Consider the following 17,473-nt stretch of genomic DNA (forward strand, 5'->3'; position numbering starts at 1 on the left):
AAATGTATCACAAATATTAAAGTATGCAAATGTACTTTAATTTCTTCATTTCATTAAATGAGGAAGAAGCTCAAACCCAGGAAGTACCAGCTGGTCTTCCCAGGTGTTACATCAGGCTATCTTCCCGGTTTGCTGGTGAGCATGTCATGTCATTAGCTCAGCACTGTCCATAGTTAAAGTATAAAACCTTAACTCCAGAGAACAAATACAGTAATGACTTATAAACATGGCAAAATTAATACTGAAATTAAAGTTATGACTCAAAAATATATAAAGTGTAATATCAAAGACTAAAAATTTCACCAGTTTATCAAATATATTTAATTAGTACTTACTTGTATCTGACATAGACATACACAGTTCTTGAAATAAATGAATACACACTTTTAAAAATGCTTAACTTGATTCAATTATAACAGGCTAAGACTCAGCATAGAACTTTTTTTACATTCATCAATTTTTACTAGATATATATTGATACTGTACAGTAACAAAAAGGATAAGAAAGGGAAGAAAAAAGTAGCAAAAAGATTAGTTGTAACCACTGAATTATTTTTGTCTTTTGACTATGCCTCACAGCTTGTGGGAACCTAGTTCCCTGATCAGGGATCGAACCCAGCCCTTGGCAGTGAAAACCTGAACCACTGGACCACTAGGGAATTTCCCACTAAAGTATTTTTAGAAACAATTTTAGAGCAAAGTTAAAAGAAGTAAGCAAATAAACTAAGAATAGTATCTAGAAAGTGGGGGAAAAAACATCAAATAGAAGAAGATAAAGAGAAAACTCACATACCCTCTTATTTTGCCAGAAACTATTTACTGTAGGGGGAGAAAAACAGATAAAACGCAAAAGGAATCCAACTGAAAAAAAGTTTCATATCGTAATACCAGAGTCTGGAAAAACAAAACAGAGAAGCTTATATATTAACAGTAAGTGGCAGGAGTAGGAGGATCAAGCAAAAACTTCACGGAAATGTGTAGAGGGAAACAGATGAAAGAGGATGGGAAAATAGGAGAGGATTAGGTGAAAAGTTAGTCTCAGCCATACAAAAGGACATTGTAAGGGATGCAAAAAATTCAGAATTAGTTTTTAATGTTTAGAGACAAGGAAAGCATATACCTGATGCATTCTTAAAAGTTTACACCAAATGGGTTTTTTTTCCTTCTAGTTCTATTGAATTATAAATGACATATAGCTCTGTGTTAGTTTAAGGTTTATATACCTGATGGATTCTTAAAATACTTGAAAAGAAAATCTGAGGAAAAAAAAATCTCAACAGACTATAGCATAAAGAGAAATATAATAAAAGCAATATAATAAAGGTGAAATAATCTTGTTGCAGTGTTTAGAACAAGGTGAAGTTTCACATACATATGTGTATATATTTTGTCTCCCTCGTGGCTCAGACAATAAGGAATCTGTTTGCAACGAACTGAGACCTGGGTTCAATCTCTGGGTTGGGAATATCCCCTGGCGGAGGGCATGGCAACCAACTCTTGCCTGGAGAATCCCATGAACAGAGGAGCATGGGGGGCTACAGTTCATAGGGTTGCAAAGAGTCAGACATGACTGAGCAACTAAGCACAGCACAGCATAGTGCATATATTTACATATATAAAACACATGCATATATAAATAAAATTTATAGACATATTTTTTATAATTCATAGTAACTATGTTCTATCAAGGAATATTATAAACTTTCACACCAAAGGAATGGAATTATTTCAAGATCATAACTCTTGTTCAATAATGTTATACATATGTATGTGTATATATCTGTTGGTTATATAAATACACATATACATATCTATATCATCACAAAATAACCTGGATCTTTAGGATAGACTCTTTAAAACTTTACTAACTTTATTTACAAGGCCCATATGATGTTTGACCTAGTGTCAACGTTAGTAATGCAAGTATGAATTTTATTAAACAGTCTCAGGGAAAAAAAGCCTTTAGTGTTATATGTAAATGTGAAAGTGGTTTGAGTTCTCCCACAGAATGCTCCTTCAGATATTATAATATAAATTAATAAACTACTTGAGTTAGTCAAAGACCTTCAAAGTAAATTGTCAACCTTCTATTTCCAAAAGACTAGAAGAACCCAAATCATGGGTTCTAGATTCTGATTTCTAAGATGTGATATTAAATCCACTGTACCAATTAAAGAACAAGTTTCTACTGCCACAACCACATATTCAATACCAGTCTGTCTATAAATGGAGAAAAAGGAAAATCATGTGGTTGAAAGAGGAGAGCAAGTACAGCAACTTGGAAAATATTGAAATAAGATGACCCTCTACTGTCTCCCTCTTACCAGAAAACAGTGGCATTGAAAGAGTTCCTAAGGAAATTCAATTTGATATCATCACAGTTATACACAAAGAGAAGTTTGGATATAAGCCTCTAAGTTTAAAAGCAAACATTCAAACCACAGGGTTACCACAAAGCACAAGATTATTGCTACCTTAAAAGTTCTATTAGACTGGCATTTTCTCTTAACCTGTTCAGAATTGTTTTATACTACATACTAGGTAAAAATTCAGATGTCAAAGGACATCAGATCTAATTCACGGTGACCCAAGAGGATATAACTCTCCAGGAGAGAGTGAAATGTTTAGTGAAGTAAGTTAGACAGAAATACAAATACTATATAAGTTACATGTGCAATCTAAAAAATAGTACAACGGAATCTATGTACAAAACAGAAACAGACTCGTATAGAAAACAAACTTACAGTTACCAAAGGGGAGGGAGTAGGAGGAACAAATTAGGAGTAGGGGATTACAGCTATAAACTACTGTACATAAAACAGATAAGCAACAAGGATTTATTGTATACCACAAGGAACTGGATTTAATAAAAAAGATGAACACTAAAAAAAGTGTTGAGATGATACAGGAACCTGAGTGCTCTTATGTTACACTCCTTTCTTATCATAATCAGGTTGAGAGCGGAGATTCCTGATCAAGACAACATAATCATCCTCCATACTAAATAATAACCTCATTTTAAAATTTGTAGTGTTATAATTAATTTACAAATTTGTTATGGCTTTAGAATTCTTTTAAAAGCTAAGAACCAGGAGTTTAGAACTAGTTTAGTATGTGTATACATTTAAATAAGATGGTCATAAACAGGGTAAGTGAACATTAAGCTTCTTAAAAGAATTGTTTTATTTTAAAAGGAGTCTATATATTAATGAAGTCTCAAAAACATTGCTCAAAGGCCCAGGTTACCGAGGTGGTATGTCAGAGTTTACATGCAAAGTCTTAGGATAAAAAAAGTTCACTGTCTCAATCATCAGTGTCCCTCAATGGTAAATAATTTTAACTCCTTTTACAATAAATATTTTTAAGCCTGAAATCTGCATTCACTCAAAGATGAGATATGAGACTTCAAACAAGTCTTGCAGAGGGAAAATTAATAACCTCAAGAAATATGTTTTTTCTCCTGTCTTAGGAGTTCTCTGGAAGAAAAGTGTGAAAAGCTTTATCTAGATGAGAGATTTAGTTAAAACAGGGAAGGAAAAAGGAAATATTTATTCATAGCTTTCCAGAAGTCAAGGATTTTCCTTCTCAAAAAACTGCTGTCCCTTGACTCCAGCTATAGCTCTACTTTTCTTACCCCCTCCTCTCAAGTGTAGAACTCTGTGAAAGTACTGCCTATGAATGCTGTTCCCTATCCTCACCCCTAGATTTCTCTTAAGCATAACTTACCTAGACTGGCATTATCAAGGTTACCAGTGACCTTCATGAAACCAAACTCACTGCTCAATTCCATGGTTTTGTCCTGTTTCTCGACAGCATTCAATACAGATTTCTCCTTCCCTTTTTCAGTTTCCACAACACTACTCTAGTTTTCCTTCTACCTTTCATCTCATTTGTTGATTCCTCTCCTTTCCTCATTTCATATCCATCAATAATTCTTGTCCCTTTTACCTCCAAGAGGTACTCAAGACCATTTATTTCCTCCTTCCATTATATAACTACCAACCATGGCCAAACTCATCATTTTCTCTCCCCTAACCTACTAAAACTATCTTCTAACTAGTCTCCCTCTGAATTTTTGTTCCATCCCCCTCATTCCAACCTCCACACAGCTGATAGGGTAGTTATTTCAGAATATAAATTACACTGTACAATATCCACCTTAGGTTCACCAGCATCCAACAGATAATCATAACACTTCAGATAAAATCCGTATTTCTGACCTTAATCTACTGAACTTTGCATGATCTGGCACCTGCTCATTTCTCTGACTGTTTCTCAGAACTCTCCCCATTCCCTTATTGTTAGCAATGTGTGTGCTCAGTCTCTGTTATGTACATTTTGCAACCCCAGGGACTGTAGCCCACCAGGCTCCTCTGTCCATGGGATTTCCCAGGCAAGAACACTGGAGTGGGTTATCATTTCTTACTCCAGAGGATCTTCCCAACCCAGAGATCAAACCGGTGTCTCTTTTGTCTCTTGCATTGGTAGGCAGATTCCTTACCACTGTGCCACCTTGGAAGCCCATTTTACACTGGCCTTCTTCTATCCTTCAAACACTTGTTCTCGCCAAAGGTCTTTTTACTAGATACTCATTTTTCCTGAAGTTTTCCTTGCACTGATCTTACATAGCTGCTTTTTCTCATTTAGATTACAGATCATACTTCATTAGAAAAGACTCTTCTGACTACCCAACTGCAAGAAACCATCCAGTCTTTATTACCTTCTCGTATTTTCATCTTCTATATAGTGTACATTATTAGCTTTCTATGGCAGGGGAAGAAGGGTGTGCATTACTTGATTACTATTCATCTTGCCTACTAGATTATAAGTTTCATGAGAACAGGCCTTATCCATCTGGCTCAGCACTGTATTTCTAATACCTAAATAAGTGCTTGTTACATGTGTCTTCAGTTGCTCTCTCATATCTGACTCTTCTCAGCCTGTCAGACTCCTCTGTTCATGGAATTTTCCAGGTAAGAAGCATGGATTGGGGGTGCCATTTCTTACGCCAGGGGATCTTCCCAACTCAGGGACTGAACCCTCGTCTCTTGCACCTCCCGCACTGGCACATGGATTCTTTAACACTAGCACCACCTGGGAAGCCTGTTACACAGAAGATTCTTACTAAGTTTTCGCTGAATGAGCAAATGGGTAGACATAAATCTGTAAGCTGGTTGTAAACTTGACTGAGCCTCCTAGTGACTCGGGAAAATAATCAACAAGTCTGTCCCAATGAAGATCTAAGTACCTAAGGAAGTCTTTGCTATGTTCTAGAAAGTGTTCAAGATGTTCTGGAAGTCACCTTATTCCTATAGGGAAGAGTACCCTAAAAAGAGCATAAGTAAACTGCACTGCTATTCAAAAACTACTGTACTTTCTAAGGGCCTACAAAACATATATGAGACACTATGAAAAGTACAGGTGAATAAATTGACAGAGTGCCTATTCACAAGGAGCTTGCAGTTGGTACCTAGCAACCAATCAAAGGCCTTGCTAGAACTCAGTTCAGTTCAGTCACTCAGTCACGTCTGCCTCTGTGATCCCATGGACTGCAGTATGCCAGACTTCCCTGTTCATCACCAACTCCTGGAGTTTACTCAAATTCATGTCCATTGAGTCAGTGATGCCATCCAACCATCTCATCTCTGTCCCCTTCTCCTCCTGCCTTCAATCTTTCCCAGCATCAGGGTCTTTTCTGATGAGTCAGTTCTTTGAATCCAGTGGCCAAAGTATTGGAGCTTTAGCATCAGTCCTTCCAATGAATATTCAAGACAGATTTAGGATTGACTGGTTTGATCTCCTTGTAGTGCAAGGGACTCTCGAGAGTTTTCTCCAAATTAAAAAAAAAGTTTTCTCCAACACCATAGTTCAAAAGCATCAACTCTTTGGTGCTCAGCCTTCTCTATGGTCCAACTCTTAAATCCATACATGACTACTGAAAAAACCGTAGCTTTGACTAGACAAACCTTTGTCAGCAAAGTAATGTCTCTGCTTTTTAATATGCTCTCTAGGTTGGTCATAGCTTTTCTCCCAAGGAGCATGCATTTTTTAGTTTCATGGCTGCAGTCACCATCTGCAGTGATTTTGGAGCCCAAGAAAAGTCTGCCACTGTCCCCGCCTCCCAGATCTACTTGCCATGAAGTCTTGGGACCGGATGCCATGATCTTAGTTTTTGTAATGTTGAGTTTTAAGTCAGCTTTTTCAATCTCCTCTTTCACTTTTACATCAGGTGGCCGAAGTATTAGAGCTTTAGCATCAGTCCTTTCAGTAAATATGCAGGACTAATTTCTTTTAGGATTGACTGGTTTGATTTTCTTGCAGTCCAAAGGTCTCTCAACAGTCTTCTCCAACACCACAGTTCAAAAGCATCAGTTCTTTGGTGCTCAGCCTTCTTTATGGTCCAAATCTCACATCCATACCTGACTGCTGAAAAAAAAACCATAGCTTTGACTAGACGGACCTTTGTCAAACCTTTGCTTCTTGACCTGCATACAGGTTTTGCAGGAAGCAGATAAGGTAGTCTGCTATTCCCATCTCTTGAAGAATTTTCCACAGTTTGTTATGAGCCACACTAAAAAGGCTCTTTAGTTCCTCTTAGCTTTCTGCCATACGGGTGGTGTCATCTGCATATCCGAGGTTACTGATATTTCTCCCAGCAATCTTGATTCCAACTTGTGATTCATCCTGCCCCACATTTCATATAATGTTCTCTGCATGTAAGCTAAATAGGCAGGGTGACAACATACAGCCTTGATGTACTCCTTTCTCAATCTGGAACCAGTCCAGTGTTCCACGTCTAACTGTAGCTTCTTGACCTGCATACAGGTTTCGCAGGAGGTAGGTAAGGTGGTCTGCTATTCCCATCACTTGGAGAATTTTCCAGTTTGTTGTGATCCACACAGTCAAAAGGCTTTAGCATAGTCAATGAACCAAAAGTAGATGTTTTTCTGGAATTTTCTTGCTTTTTCAATGTTACAACGGATGTTGGCAATTTGATCTCTGGTTCCTCTGCCTTTTCCAAATCCAGCTTGAACATCTGGAAGTTCTCGGTTCACTTACTATTGAAGCCTGGCTTGGAGAATTTTGAGCATTACTTTGCTAGCGTGTGAGATGAGTGCAGTTGTGCGGTAGTTTGAACATTCTTTGGCATTGTCTTTCTTTGGGACTGGAATGAAAACTGACCTTTTCCAGTCCTGTGGCCACTGCTGAGTATTCCAAATTTGCTGGCATACTGAATGCAGCACTTTCACAGAACCATCTTTTAAGATTTGAAATAGCTCAACTGGAATTAACAATCACCTCTTCTAGCTTTGTTTGTAGTGATGCTTCCTAAGGTCCACTTGACTTTGTACTTCAGGATGTCTGGCTCTAGGTGAGGGATCACACCAGTGTGGTTATCTGGGTCATGAAGATGACCTTTATTGTATATTCTTCTGTGTATTCTTGCCACCTCTTAACATCTGCTTCTGTTAGGTCCATACCATTTCTGTCCTTAATTGTGAACATCTTTGTATGAAATGTTCCCTTGAAGAGATCTCTAGCCTTTCCCACTGTATTGTTTTCCTCTATTTCTCTGCACGGATCACTTAGGAAGGCTTTCTTATCTCTCCCTGCTATTCTTTGGAACTCTGCATTCAGATGTGGACATCTTTTCTTTTCTCCTTTACCTTTAGCGTCTCTTCTTTTTTCAGCTATTTGTAAGGCCTTCTCAGACTACCATTTTGCCTTTTTGCTTGCTTCTTGGTGGTGGTTCTGATCACTGCCTCCTGTGTAATGTTATGTACATCCGTCTTGTACATACGTTATGTACATAGTTCTTCAGGTATTCTATCAGATCTAATCCTTTGACTCTATTTGTCACTTCCATTGTATAATCATAAAGGGTTTAACTTAGGTCATACCTGAATGGTCTAGTGATTTTCCCTACTTTCTCCTATGTAAGTCTGAATTCTGTAATAAGGAGTTCATGATCTGAGCCACAGTTAGCTCCTGGTCTTGTTTTTGCTGAGTATTTAGAGCTTCTCCATCTTTGACTGCAAAGAATATAATCAACCTGATTTTGGTACTGACCATCTGGTGATGTGCATGTATATTCTTTTGTGTTGTTGGAAGAGGGTGTTTGCTATGACCAGTGCGTTTTCTTGGCAAAACACTATTAGCCTTTGCCCTGCTTCATTTTGCACTTGAGGCCCAAACTTGCCTGTTACTCCAGGTATCTCTTGACTTCCTACTTTTGCACTCCAGTCCCCTATGATTAAAAGGACATCTTTTTTTTTGGTGTTATTTCTAGAAGGTCTTGTAGGTCTTCATAGAACTGTTCAACTTCAGCTTCTTCAGCGTTAGTGGCTGGAGCACAGACTTGGGTTACTCTGATCTTCAATGGTCTGCCTTGGAAATGAACAAAGATCATTCCGTCATTTTTGAGATTGCACCCCAAGTACTGCATTTCGGACTCTCGTTGAATATGAGTGCTACTCCATTTCTTCTAAGGGATTCTCTCCCACAGTAGTAGATATAACAGTCATCTAAATTAAATTTGCCCATTCTGGTCCACTGATTCTTAAAACGTTGATGTTCATTCTGGCCATCTCCTGATTGACCACTTCCAATTTACCTTGACTCATGGACCTAACATTTCAGGTTCCTATGCAATATTGCTCTTTATAGCATCAGACTTTACTTCCATCGTCAGTCACATCCACAGCTGAGTGGTGTTTTCACTTTGGCTCAGCCTCTTCATTCTTTCTGGAGTTATCTCTCCACTGTTCTCCAGTAGCATACTGGGCACCTACCAACCTGGGAAGTCCATCTTTCAGTGTCATATCCTTTTGCCTTTCCATATTGTTTATGGGGTTCTCAGGGTAAGAATACTGATGGGCAGGGCCAAGCTCAGCAAATCTTTAATCCAATTTTCTGTTGATGGGTGGGGCTGTGTTCCCTCCCTCAGACCAAATTATGGTAGGGTTAACTGTGGTAACTTCCTTCAAAAGGACTTATACCAGCATACCACAATTCCCAAGACTGATGTATTCAGTGCCCTACACACCACGGCAGGCCACTGTTGACCCACACCTCCACCGGGACTCCTGGACAGTCACAGGCAAGTCTGACTCAGTCTCTTGTGGGGTCACTGCTCCTTTCTCCTTTCTAGAACTGCTACATGCATATTATCTAAAGTATCTGCTTCACAGATGAAAAAGCTGGCCTTAAGCATATTACAAAGGTTAGCAAATAAGAGTATTAAACCTGTTTTATATCTAGCTGCTTATCCAATTCACATGAGTAATTAAAGTTTTATAAGACTATGTTATTATTTTTATGTTTTTTGGATCTCACAGATCTTTGGAGATCTTAGTTTCCTGACCAGGAACTGAACTCACACACCCTGGGATGGAAAGTCTTAACCATGGGATCACCAGGGAAGTCCCTATGCTATTATTTTAATAGAACATTAAGTGTCTAGTTATTAGAGACTTAGCCACATGGAAAGAAATATGTACACTTGTGGATGTACACCAAAAAACTGAAATCAAATTAAATACATAAAATAGGGGGAAAAATTAAGAATTAATGGTCGCACAGCTCTCTTCTGGTAGTTCTGAGGCACTGATATCAAAATTCTAACATATCCTTAGAGTTCAAGTATTAGCACTCCAGTATTCTAGCATTAGAGAATTAAGAGACAACCTCACAGAAAATAAATGAAACTTAAAATCTAAGTCATATTTGCATTTTTCTGTAAAAAAGTGTAATCTATGTCTTTGGTTTGGCTTTATGTAAAAGCTGAACACTTACTTATAAACACTGAATAATTTATATATAGCTGCTATTTTGCAATATGTTTTTATTTTAAAAATGAGTTCTGGATAAAAGCTCTGCTATTTCAATAATATGCAATGGTTCACTTTGTATTAGAACAAATGATAAAAAAAAAAAAAAAAACTCATAAAATGCAATAAGTAACATACCATTCCATAGGCCTGCTGTTGGACCCAGATGATATAATCATTCCGTATGTCTATCAATTCTTGTACTTCATGTATATAAAATTTATCATATTGAATAATCTGTCCAGATTTCTCATTTACCTACAAAAAAATTAAAATGTAATTAACATTAAATTTAACCAGTACCTAAGAAAGAGACTGAAAAGTATTTAAATAGAAAAAGGTTTGAGATTTCTTAGCTATTTTCTCTTCCTATAAAAAATAATTTACTGAGTGCCTACCATATGTAAAATGCTAGTTAAGTGCTATGAGAAATACAAAGATTTATAAGATGTGATATCTGTATTTAGTACCTCAAAATCAACTTAAAAAAAATTTATGTAACACCACATGAGCTATCCCATTAAAATGTATATATACAATACAAACTAGAAACTATAAAGTCTTCTGATTGAGAACAGAACTTAAATAATAGTAAGAATAGCTAAAGCCCCAAAATCTGAATGTAAACTCCCCCTTCATCTTTGGCTAACTCTTAAACCATGAAAGCACACATGAGACTTGGTGGGGGATACTCCAATAGAAAGCACCAACTTTCTGAGACTACTCAGAGCAGATTTCAAGACAAGCATTTCCAGAGTAAAAATGGCCCATTTAATAATGCTAAAATAATTCATTTATCAAGAAGTCATGACAATCCCGGGGCTTCCCTGGTAGCTCAGCGGTAAAGAATTTGCATGCCAGTGCAGGAGGTCTGGGTTTGATCCCTGATCCAGGAAGATCCCACATGCGATGGAGCAACTAAGTCTGTGGACTACAACTGCTGATCCTGTGCTCTAGAGCCTGCAAGCTGCAACTACTGAAGCCCAAGCACCCAGAGCCGATGTTCCACAACAAGAAAAGCCATCCCAACAAAACTAGAGAGTAACCACCACCACCCCCCCCATCCCACCCCCACTTGCCGCAACTAGAGAAAGTCCACAAGCAACAACAAAGACTCAGGTCGGTCAAAAATAAATAATTAATTAATAATCATAAAAACTCAACTCCAGAGTAATTACAGATTAGACTGGCTTGAATCCTGAAACTAACAACCACAAAAGATGTATACAAATTTACAGGAATAAATTCAGCTTTTCCTATTTTACAGACATTCAAAATTTGTGAGACATATCCAAAATCAGATAAGTAAATAAAACAAAAGACACATAAAAAAAGTCTAAGAGAAAAAACAATCAACAGAGCCAGACTCAGAGATGACCTAGAGGCTGCAGTAAGTAGACAGGTGCTTTAGGAAGGTATTTTGAACTTACTGAAAATAAAAACAAAACACATCAAAATTTGTGGAATGCCAGTAAAGCAGAGCATAGAAGGAAATTGATAGCATTTAACAATCATGGTAAAATAAAAGGTCTAAAATCAATAGCCTAATAAGCTTCAGCTCAGGAATTCCCTGATGGTCTAGTGGTTAGGACTTGGTGCTTTCACTGCCACAGACTGGGTTCAATCTCACCAACTGTGTGGTATTGCCAAAAAAAAAATTCTCAGCTTTAAGAACCTAGAAAATGATCAAATTAAGGACAATCAAGTAGAGGAAAAGAAAGATAAGAAATACAAAACATTTTAGTTTTTAAATCTAATATTATTAATAAATATTTACATTTTTCAAAAGAAAAGTCCAGGCCAAGATGGCTTCACTGTTGAATTCTATCAAAAATTAATAATACCAATCTTAAACTCAGAACAGAGAGAAAGAAGGATCACTTCTTAATTCATTTTATGACACTAGGATAACCTTGATGCTAAGAAGCTGATGAGAAACAAAATTTATCCAATCAACATCCCTAATGAACACTGACACAAAACCCTCAACAAAATATGAGCAAATTAAATCCAACAATATATATAAAATGTCTAAGTGGAGTTTATCCCAGGAATGATTAAATTAACACAAATGAATTTCACTACATTTCAAGGAAAAAATATAATAATAATAATTTGTTCATCTCAACAGATGCAGGAAAAAAAGCATCTAACAAAGTTCAATGTCCCTTCATAATAACAACTCTCAGCAAACCAGGAATAGAAAGATAGGAATAGCTTTATCTGCACACAGATAAAGCTCACCTTAAAATCAAAACAAAAACTATACAGCTAATATCATGCTTATGAGTAAAACATTAAAAACTTTCTTTCTAAGATGAAGACTTAGACAAGAATTGTCCACTGCAACCATTTATTTTCAACAATGCACTGGGAAGTCTTAGCCAATTAAATATGGAAAGAAAATATCATGACTGTATACATAAAAAAATGCAAATGAATCTAGGAGAGAACTACTAATTTACCAAGGTCACAGAGTACAAGGTGAAAATTCAACTGAATTTCTCCACACGAGCAACAAAACTGAATTTCTCCATACCACTAACAATCAAAAATAACTTTAATTATAATTTACAATAGCATAAAAAACATTAAAAATAGAGTTGAGCAGTTGTAACAGAAACCACACAGTTCACAAAGTACAAAACATTACTATCTAAACTTTCACAGAAAAAGTTTACAACTCTTGCCTTACAGCTTAACTCTTTCTGCTGCTAAAAAAAGAGAAAGTAAACCCAGCAATTATACACAAAAACTCATTGGCTTTTCCTTCTCCAATATTTATGTGTTGTTGTTGTTGTTTAATCACTAAGTTGTGTCCAATTCTTTTGTGATCCCATGGACTGTAGTCTGCCAGACTCCTCTGTCCATGGGATTTCCCAGACAAGAATACTAGAGTGGGCTGCCATTTCCTTCTCCAGGGGATCTTCCAGACCCAGTGTCTCCTGCAAATCTTTACTACTGAGCCACCTAGGAAGCCCAATATTTATCTGCAGAAACTACTAAATAGATACATTAACTATTACATTGGACTCTTAAAAAATTTAATGATACTTGTTGACAATCATCCACATCCTACTGACCTCTGATGTATTTTTCTTTATCTGAAATATTTATTTTAAAAGGTAAACTGCAATTTCCCTCACCAGTAGCAACCACTGTTTACAGCTTTTATATCATGCAGATATGACATGTTTTTTGTAAGAAATGCTATGTTAGAATGTGTGTGTATATTTCCCCTCAGTTGTGTCTTACTCTTTGCAACTCACTAGACTGTAGCCTGCCAGGCTCCTCTGTCCATGGAATTTTCCAGGCAAAAATACTGCTGTGGGTTGCCATTTCCTACTCCAGGGATCGAACCCATGTCTCGTGTGTCTCCTGCTTTGGCGGGTGGATTCTATACCACTGAGCTGCCTGAGAAGACCGTCAAGTTAGAATAAAAACTAGCAATTTAGAAATAGGTTTCATTCAGGAACAAATTTCAGTCAAACTTAAGACTTGGGGGGAAATGATGGTTAACAGTTAATTCAGTCACAATGATTTAATAACTGAAGACAAAATCAGTTGTTAGTCTTTCAAAAATAGAAAAATATTTAGGCACTGAATAGAAGACCAATCCAAAAGACCTGTATACAGATTTACATATAAAATTAACAGTTTAAAAAAATATAAATAAAAATACATTTGTATGGAAGGTAAAATTGACAAGACATTATTTTCTTCAGGAAGTCTTAAATTCTTTTGAGTTATGTGCCCTCCCATGTGTTCTCACAGCACCCTTCCTTTTGCTTAATCTAGCACTTACCATGCTATATTATAAACAATTATTTATTTGTATTATACAACTGTTCTACATTTATAATCTTAACAAGGGAAGAAATCACATCTTTTCCTTATAACTGCATCACTAATGTTTATAACTGCACCATAATAAGCACACAGTAGGCACTCAGTAAATGTTCGTAAAATCAATTTTTAAAATTACATGATAGAAGTTCAAAACAACGTACACATTCAATACTGCTGTCTAAAATGTAAAAAATAGAAACTATATATGTGTGACCATAATGCTTCATATATTAATCACAGTTTAGTACTCTCATTTATAAACCTGAGTTCAGAGGTGGTATATGGTATGTAAACATATGCCTTGTTTGTTTGGGTTTAAGGGTTCCTTGGAAAAAAAATTTTTGATAATCACTGACTTAGAGGATTAGCATGATATGCAGCACTTAAGCTAGTCAGATCAAGTAAGTCTTTTCTTTTGGCATATTAGTATCTCTATGATATACTGCGTGAAAACTCAGAAACTACTAATCAACCCAATTTCTTGCCAGCAAATTCATTTACCTGGTAACACATTCATTCCTGACAGCAGGTACCAAAATTATCTTTCTTGTGATGCCATTTGGAGCACTCGGAGTGATTTCTAATTCAAAAGCTTTCCAAAGGACATGACATAAGGGAGGAACAAGTCATTTATATATCCTGAAAAGATCAGGAGAAATACAGACCAGTTCTACAGTTCTTAATCCTGTTCCAGGTTTGGTCAGGAAGGAAACCCCTTTAGGAAACTTCTCCTAATTCTTAACTATGGAGCAGAGAGAAGAAATATATACAGCTGTCAGACATAAGGTGTCTTCTAAAACACAAATCTCTGATAAGCAATTTAGGTTCCACTATAGATGAAAATAAATCATCCCTGACAATTATCTGACAGGTTAGAACCAAGTAAAATTTTCTTCAAAGTTAAGAGGTAAAAGAAAGGTAAGTGACTGTCCTAAGAACTCTCACTAAGAGATGCCTAAGAAACTGATACTGTTACTACCCTACTTTTGAGTATGTAACAACCACAAACAGGTACTCAATTTCCTCATGATTAAATAAATTGAGTTAAAAACCACAGTTTCCCACTCAAATGGTGGTGGTAACAAAATCTCTGCCTTATGAATGTACAGTATTTGTATATATATTCCATAATCTAAACAACACATCAATCCTGGGAAACCAGCAGGCCATTATTTCAATCCTTATTTTATAGGTAACTATCTGCATATGCAATAAAGAGAAAGAAGACTTGTTCAAAATCACATCGATAAGAAGCAGCATAGATGGAATTAGAATTAGTCTTTTTAACAATTCAATGCTATTTGCAATTATGGATGTATAAGACTCCAGACTGAGGCATAAAACAAAACCAAATCCCCTTCTAAACAAGTTATATTATCATAGCTACTGATATAGAAGTACATTAGAAATATCAGGGACTTTAGAAGTATATTTGTATTTCAATTCTGCTACTTACTGGTTTATGACCTTTGATACTCAGATTCAGGGGCAAGATATAACTATAAAAAGTTAAATGAGGGATTCCTGTAAAGCGCTCACATGAATTAATATACAAGAGAGGTTTTTAATCTTGGCTACCTCATGTAACTTCATATAACTTTTTGAACTTATTTTCCTTTCCCTTTCAGCTAGCAATAATTTAGGATCCTAGTTCCAGCATGGCTCCATCTGAAAGGTCTCTGGACACGGAACCTCATAGGGTTCGCTTCAATAGAGATTGAGACTTCTGAGCTAGGCACGTTAAGTTACTAGCTGAAGTTCTGTCTGTAATTATGAAAGACAATTTCATAATTTCCTTTCCTTTTCACTTGTGGAAATTCCAATTTCCCTTCCGTTCACTTGTGGAAAAAGACAGCTAAGGAAAAAAAAATTTTAAGAGGTAATAAAGATAAGCAGACAAGGAGGAAGGGAAGTGAACAATTACTTACTTGGGAAAAAGGTCCTGCTGACAAAGGATAGTTCACTGAAATAGTAGGAAAAGAGAGTCCAGAGGAAAGAAAGAATCTAATCATTCACTTAAATGCTAGGCAAAAGACATACAGAAAAGCAGAGACCCATATCATGAAGACAGATAATAGCAGTTTACTGCAGAATCCAGTTTACCCTAAAGTGCTGCAAGAAAGCCTTGGACTGGGGAAGGCAAACATAAGAATAACTTATTTCCCTCTAAGGAAAAAAATGGCTATCATAGCCTCAGCTATAGTAAGAGAAATGACTTATTTTCTAAAGAGCTTGGAAATACTAAATACTAAAGAAGAAAAGTTCAAGAAACAGTAGAGAAAGGAACTTCATTAAATGAACCAGGAACTTCATAAAAGAATAAAAAGGAAAAAAAAAATCATCTGTATGGGCTCACTCTTACAGAGAACACAAGGCTTGCTTCCTTTACCCTTTATCACTAACCGTAACAGCAAGCAAGAAGGGTCTGAAAACACTAAAGAAGCTGTTAAGGGGAGGAAACTAAAGGTTCACGTGAGGTTTTCAGTCATTCTAGAGGCCAGAAACATATGTTCCTCCCTTAGGTCATGTCTTCCAATATAGTATCTTAATATCAAATGGCAGAACAGAGATATACCTACCAGCTGTCAGGGATGTCTCAAAAGCATCTTTAATGTAACAGCTGAGACTCTACTTCTTCATATAACTTTGAACTGCTACAAGTGTAAAGGGTACATTTCTTCCACTGGGAAGAAGGGCAGGAAAGAACAATAGGCAAATTAATGAATTATATATGGTTCCAATTTCAATGAGTCATCTGTTTCAAGTGTTCTACTTGATTGAAGTCATTAGTAGCCAATAGCAGAAAGAACATGAGTTTTAAACGTTCACAATCATAAGTAGGGTGAAATCTCTTTTGTATTATGTCCACATATAAATAACAAGTGTATTATTTAAATAACAAATCATGTTCTTCAGAAAAAACATAAGGAGACTCTAATTCATTAGTATGCTATTGTTCTGCCCAACTATAGACAAGTTATTCATAAACGCCTAACAAAGTCAAGTAAGACCAAAGCTCTAAAGTATATATTCTTTCTTTTAAAGGAAAATTTAGATAACTTCTCCAAATTCCTATAATATCTTTTATGCCAATCTAATTCTGTAATATAGTCATGTTAAAATAAACATCATCAATCTGTTAGTGGCAATGGGGGAAGAGGAAAATAAATGAACTACTGGACATACCCTATGCAATATTTCTAAAACCTTTAATGCAGTATGAAGAAAACTGTTGAAAATTCTTCTCTCAGAAGGGGGAATGCCGATCTTGTAGAGTTTCAAAAGATGTACCACAACCTCCTTAAAAAGTTCTACAATCTTGAGGAATAGCGGAGGTTCAAGTACTGACCACCAGTTTTCTGTTATTAAAGGGTGAACACACAAATAAAATAAAATTTAAAAAGTCACAATTTTCAAAATCATACTGATTTTTCCTAAAGCAGTGGCTCTTAACCCTTTGAAAATCTCAAGAAGATACATGTAATATGATATTTTATGTAACATTTCTAGGGTTGATAGACACTACTCCATATTCAAATTAAAGAATACAGTTCTAAAAGCTCTAAAAAGCAAAAATAAAGTAAAAAAGGTCTATTGAATTTACATTCCTGGTTTTCTCAGCTATATTAAAAACTTAACCACTATCCCTTGTATTAAACCAGGTGTTTCAAATTGCTTTATAAATTAGTAGTTTAATTTTTAAGAACACTAAAAAACTGTATTGCTCCAATATTTACAAGTCTCTCCAACTTTTACCTTTCAACTTAAAGTTGAAATGTGAAGCACCACCTGAA

General features: G+C 36.1%; 1 protein-coding gene across 13 annotated transcripts in view; it reads right to left on the reverse strand.

The window, feature by feature from the left end:
• Nucleotides 1–17,473, reverse strand: part of HERC4 (HECT and RLD domain containing E3 ubiquitin protein ligase 4) — a 128,233-nt gene that overhangs the window by 27,869 nt on the left and 82,891 nt on the right. For 10 of the 13 annotated variants that reach the window (XM_060406833.1, XM_042240932.1, XM_060406834.1 and 7 more), the window contains 2 exons: nt 16,866–17,038; nt 9,969–10,088 (listed from right to left, as the gene is read on the reverse strand). In XM_060406833.1, coding sequence (XP_060262816.1) covers nt 9,969–10,088; nt 16,866–17,038 — 293 coding nt within the window. Of the gene's footprint in view, nt 1–297; nt 10,089–16,865; nt 17,039–17,473 lie in introns of those variants that run through there. The other 3 variants (XM_027962224.3, XM_060406835.1, XM_042240934.2) reach the window with 2 other exon arrangements.

This window comes from Ovis aries, chromosome 25, assembly GCF_016772045.2.
Source record: "Ovis aries strain OAR_USU_Benz2616 breed Rambouillet chromosome 25, ARS-UI_Ramb_v3.0, whole genome shotgun sequence".
NCBI lineage: Eukaryota > Metazoa > Chordata > Mammalia > Artiodactyla > Bovidae > Ovis > Ovis aries.